Source organism: Notechis scutatus, chromosome 3 (genome assembly GCF_049901735.1).
Source record: "Notechis scutatus isolate UNSWTSFEM ecotype Mainland chromosome 3, rNotScu1.2, whole genome shotgun sequence".
Taxonomy (NCBI): Eukaryota; Metazoa; Chordata; class Lepidosauria; order Squamata; family Elapidae; genus Notechis; species Notechis scutatus.
The window spans coordinates 63,560,167-63,566,311 of record NC_142011.1 but is presented as its reverse complement, the minus strand read 5'-3'; the positions used below and the strand labels follow the sequence as shown (position 1 = coordinate 63,566,311).

The window sequence follows — 6,145 nt, the reverse complement described above, 5'->3', positions numbered from 1 at the left end:
GCTGGAGGAAGGCTCCAGTAATTTTCCCCCCAAAAGCGTCGGAGCCACCACGAAACTGCTCCGAAGGAAGTTGTCCCGAATTCTCTGAGTTTTTAGTTTCCAAGTTGAGGGTGTGTGTGTGTGTGTGTGTAAAATTGCAGATGGAATGATTGTCAGTCTCTCCCCTCCAGTTCAACGCTGGAATTTATGATGTCATTCGTGGAGAAGAAGAGTGTCCCGGCATTTGTGCAGAGTAGAATAGAATAGAATAGAATACTTTATTGGCCAAGAGAGATAGGACACACAAGGAATTTGTCTTGGTGTAAATACTCTCAGTATACATAAAAGAAAAGATACATTCGTCAGGAGTCGAGAATCATAAGGTACTACACTTAATGACAGTCATAGCGTACAATAAGCAATCAATCATACTAGGAAGCAGTCAATATAAATCGTAAGTATTCAAGCCTTCCTTGCTACTGCATAACCGCAGGAGAATCCCGAATCACAAATGTATCCTGAATCGCACCCTCCAATTTATTTGTGCACATCGTGTTTTTAGGTTGCTTCTTTTTTTCATCAGACAGGTAGTGTGTGAATGCATTTTGAAATACATACAATATTAAGTTGCAGCACACATGGAAATGTAGCCATGGTCAGGAGCATGGTTAAATTTAAAAGATTTTTTTAAAAAAACCACCATAGAATCCTGGAAGCATTTCCAGGTAATAAAAATATTGGTGTCTCCTTGATCTTTTGGGAAGAAATATCATGCAACAGGTTCCTATCACTAAACAGAGCCACTTGTAAATTTAAAGATCAAAACATTCTTCCATCAAGCTCTGCCCCTGGTGAATTCACAGGACACTATAAGTAATTTTTAGCAATATTTATTAATTTATTAGGTTTATATACAGTAGTCACCCATATCACAAAAAGCAACACTGGGCACCGAACAACCACTATTATATGTCTTGTCTTTGTTTTCTGCCATTTTTTTTAATTTTGCCTTACAATCCATATGGATGTCCCATTATTTATTATTCATGATTAACTTCAGATGACAGTCAAAAGCTGCCACCTGATGGCCTTTTTTAGATTTACTTCAAGTAATCAAAAGCATCAAAAGGTAGGCATAATAATCAAGCTGGTTACAGGATTTCTTACTTTTAATGGATGCATTGTAGCCTGCAACTTGCATGCCACAGTATATGACACACACCCTTCATGCTGAAAAACATGCATAAAATTATGTTTTGAAATATGTTGGAAAGAAATTATGTAAAAGGATTTAGGGCTCAAATCACGCACAACAGGATAACTCCAAAATCAGAACAGAATAGGATTAAGACAATAAAAGGTGAAAATTGAAAATCCACTGAGGGCTGCTGAGAAGAAAGAATTCCTGGGGGGGAGGGAATCCTAGGACACCCCTGTGGCCTGAGCCTTTTGATTGGTAGCCTAAGAAGTTCAGAATTAGAATAATCCATTTCAACAAATATGTATACCAGAATGAAACTTACATGAATGCAATTACTAGGTAATCTTTTCATACACACACAAAATTATCCCATGGGTGTTGCTATCAGTAATATTTTAATTGCAACACAAATACAAACTGGAATAGATGACAAGCAAAGCCAAATTCCTATTGTGAAAAGAACAAGAATGGAACAGCCACAATATACTAATACAAATCACAAATGTTTCTGTCCCATTAGGAGAGAAAAAACACTTCTAACTTTCCCATTTTTTTGTTTGACATTCAGATCTTACTAAATTAGTAGTTAAATCCAGTACCAAAGAAAAAATATTCAAACCCCACAGTATCATACTTTTGTTATAACTAAACCATATATCACAGTGAAGTGTCCAGAATATTACTATTCTATTCTCCTAAAGGCAGTCTGCACTAAAAAGACCATCGCGGAGTGTTTTAAAATATTTACATGTAAGAATTTTCAAGGCTTTCTGATAATTATAAGCAACATTTCAAAAGAGCTTGTTCTTAAATGGTGTGTGCCTCATTCCCACTCTCCTGGGCGAACAAAGCCAGTAACCACTGAATAATTTTACTTCTGAGAAAACATGAAAGATAGCGTTGTCAGACACGACTATTCCTCGGGAATTTGCCGCTGACAGCAGCACTTTGCAGTGTTCCTGACAAAGGCTTATTAAGAAGAAATAAAAAACTTAATTTTGAAACAAGCTGACTTCCTGATATAATCATTTTTGGGAACAACAGCGTTACCACTTCCGGGGTAATTTTTCTACTTCCGAGTGGAATTTATACAACCACAATTCATTGTAGACCCCTCCAACCTCGGTCCTTCCGGTAAAATTATGTAGAGGAAGTTGCCCTTCAGATTGCGTCCGCCCCCGATTTTCTTCCGGGTAGCAAAAAAGGACGGCGAGAATTGAAGGACGCTTTCATTTTCCCCCCCATTTTCCCGCGCGAATTGCGCAGGCGGGCTGTGTTTTTCGTTCTCATTTATCTTTCTGTCCTGAAGAACAAATGTCCGGACTGGTCAATTTCGAAGATGAAGAGGAGGTGAAAGTTTATTTGGAAAATCTGGGAATAGAATATAGTTTCCAGTGCTACAAGGAGCACGATCCTGACGGTAAGGTCGGAGCAGCGCTAGAAATTGATGGTCGCGAAGACTGCAGTGTAATTTATATCTCAAAAGGATTATACAGTGAATTCTGTAGATATTATCTGAATACTTTTAAGATCGATTCACTTAGACTGTAGCATTACAGGCTGAATTTAGTAGACGAAAGGTTTCTCCTTTTTTTCTATGTCTATTTGCATTCCCGGGGATGGAATGGATTTTCCACTCCATTTACTTAGGATATTTGCTAGAGTATAGAGATATGATGGTATCTAATATATGGATCACTATTGTGAAGTATGAATTCCTGTTATTTTGTTGAATGCATAACTTAGGGATGTACCACTGAAAAATGCTTCTAGGAGGAAGGCAGACCTGCTATTCATGCTAATTCAAATAATTTAAGTATTTTTATGTATTAATTTCTGTACCCATCTCCAGGCATAACTATATTTTCTTATTATCTTTAGTATGGAGTGAGTAACAAAATAAACCACATGGGCATAATTACACAAAAAGTTCAAATTAGGATTTAGGGATCCCAAATATATATGTTTATAATTCTATACCTTGGGAATTGTGGGCTTGTTCCAAAACTGCTTTGGAAGTAAACCATGGAATAGGGAAGTATGATATAATGGGAGTTTTGATTAGGTTCTGACAAGAGGCATTACATATGGACAAAATCTGAGGTTATTAATCAAAAAATAACATTAGCCATACTAAAATAGCATTTAAATTTATTTATCTAATTTCTGTTCTGCCCAAGTGATTTAACTTTTGAACTTTCATGTATTGCATAACTATTTGATTTAATCTCCAGTTCAGAACTCGATTACAGTATATTACTCTTTGGGCCACTTTAGCAGGATAAATCCACTATTGTCCTAATTGAATATAATACAATCAAAAAAGCAAAAAAAGAGGGATGGGACAACTTGCAAACAGAAATATACGGTAGTATAATAATAATTTATCATAGATTTATTCCCTTGAAAAATTGCAGGTTGCCATCGTTTAGCTGATTATCTAGCTGGGATAAAGGTCAACTTTGAAGGAGCTGCAAAAGTTCTAAAGGAAAATTGTGAAAATAATCTGCACAGTGAGAGCTGCTACAAACTTGGACATTACTATTTGACTGGAAAAGGTAATAACATGTTTCTTTTTCCTGTTCCTGATATCTCTAAAAGAAAAGACAATTCAAATAAAGATGTTGAGGAAATATGTATTATGTGAGCAGGCTTATGTCTACTCACCCAACTGTATTTTATAAACCATGGTTGATGGCTTATTGTGTTATATGAACTAATCAATTATAATGTCATTCAATAACTGGTGCTTTTTCCCTATAGGTGGGCTTCCAAGAGATGTGAAAACTGCTTACCAATGTTTTTTGAAATCTTGTGAAAAAGGTGGGAAGAAATCCATCAATGCTTGTCACAGTGCTGGACTATTGGTACAAGATGGACAAGTAAACGAGGATGAGAAGCCTAATGTCCCTTTAGCCAGGGACTATTATAGTAAAGCTTGTGACAGTGATTTTGCCCCCAGTTGTTTCAACCTAAGTACTATTTATCTTCAAGGAGCTCCTGGCATATCAAAGGATATGAGTCAAGCATTGCAGTATTCTCTAAAAGCATGTGACTTAGGGCACATGTGGGGATGTGCCAATGCTAGCCGAATGTACAAATTGGGGGATGGAGTTGAGAAGAATGATGCCAAGGCTGAAACTTTAAAGAACAGAGCAGAAACCTTATACAAAGAACAAAACACAGCTGTAAATACTTTAACATTTGGACAGTAAGCCTAAACAAATAATCTAGTTTGAAGAAGTATACTTTGTTAAATAGGGCAGGTATTTAATCTCCAGGTTTATTCTCTTGAATGTTCAAAACTTGTAAATGAAACTTTGTATAATTTATTACATAAGGCAATAAAATAACTGGATTTATGTTACTTTTTATTCTTTCCAACCCGGTGAAACATTGGAAATAAATTTGTAAAGATTTGTCTATTACAAAGACAACAGAATCAATGAACTTGTTATTAAATGCATTTTGAAATTACTTACAGAGAATGAACCTTAGTGATGATGCAGAAATGTGTGCAAGGCAATAGAACCTATTCCTGTCAAGTAGCAGCTCTGTTCTGTAACAAAGCCTTTTATTCAATTTTGGACAGCACCAAAACACACTTTAGAATACATCTTGGAATCTGACAAGTCATGGGTAATCCTTGGCTCCACTGTGCTTGTTTGCACATTTCTGAAAAAACAGCATGGAACAGAAATCTTAATTGCTTCTGGATCACTGAGTAGGAGAGAGATGTAATTAAAGTCCTCTTGAAATCCTTAAATCCTCCTAATGATCCTTGTAGGAGAAAATTTTTGTGTGATGTGCCAGCTTGACTATTGCAACATACTCTACACAGAGCTGTCCTTGAAGACCACACAGAAACTTTAATTGGTCCAGAATGCACTGGTGGTGATAGACATGACTAAATATTACAGAGCTCCTATGTGAACTGCACTAGTTGCCAATTTGGTTCTGCGGGTGCTGGCCATTACTTATAAAGCCATACCAGATGTAGTGCTGGTTATCTCCTTTGTCATCTGCCCAACCTCTCCAATCCAGCAGGGTCAGATTCTTTTGATTAAACAATGCCATCTATAAGAAGGAAGGAAGGAAGCTTTATTAAAAAAAGGGCTGCTATTCTATGCACACTTGCAAAACTTAGCATTACCTTGGAATAATTACCTGTTAGATCCTTAGAACTTTAAAAAAAAATCAGATTAGTTTCTAATCAATTTTTTCAGTCCAAAAATTCATATTAATTTAAAAGAAAGACTTGTCCACACAAGACAGAAAGGAATACAGATTCTCAGTTATTCAGGTTATGGTTATCCCAAATGTGCTTTTTCAGGAGGCAACTGGACTTTTTTTCCTTTTTCCTTTTCTTTGTCTTCAAAGAAGAAACAAGAAAGTCCAGTTGCCTCCTGAAAAAGCACCTTTAGGACAAGACAGAAAGGAGATGGACACAGGAAATATTTTATAGTGGAGCACAATCAGCACTATAAGCTAGAAGGAAATGGTGTGTTAGCCTATATGGAGAAAATTTATGAAAATAACTTGATGCACCACAATCAATAATCAGATGATTATATTTGGTGATCTTTTCTTGCAATTGATTGCTCTTATAGAATGGCTCTGCAATTGGTACAAAAATTGAGTGTGTTGCAGTAATTTCAGCATCAGAAGCAGTGGTATGAATATTTTTGAATTACACTATAATCCTTTTTTTGCAAGAAAATAGACATATATTTTTCTCCATTAAGTATGCTATGAGAAGCATCTACAGTAGAAAATATGTAGTATATGTCTCCTATGTAGAATGTGCAAAGCTCATCAGCTCAGGAAGCAACCACTCGACATCTGGCATGTTCTGTTTCCTTTTGGATTATGCTGTTCCCTCCTCCAGATTAAGTCATCCTAGGGACAAAGGACAGTTTGGCATATTCTGGAAGTAAATACTTCAAACAGGAAGTAGTTCAAAGT

At 36.2% G+C, this 6,145-nt stretch overlaps 1 protein-coding gene across 1 annotated transcript; it reads left to right on the top strand.

The window, feature by feature from the left end:
* Nucleotides 1–2,364: 2,364 nt before the first annotated feature.
* On the top strand, nt 2,365–4,542 carry COA7 (cytochrome c oxidase assembly factor 7). The gene is made up of 3 exons (XM_026665879.2): nt 2,365–2,600; nt 3,598–3,738; nt 3,944–4,542. Exons 1-3 carry the CDS (start codon nt 2,495–2,497, stop codon nt 4,393–4,395), a joined length of 699 nt encoding a protein of 232 aa, XP_026521664.1. The 5' UTR covers nt 2,365–2,494; the 3' UTR covers nt 4,396–4,542.
* The last annotated feature ends 1,603 nt before the right edge of the window (nt 4,543–6,145 follow it).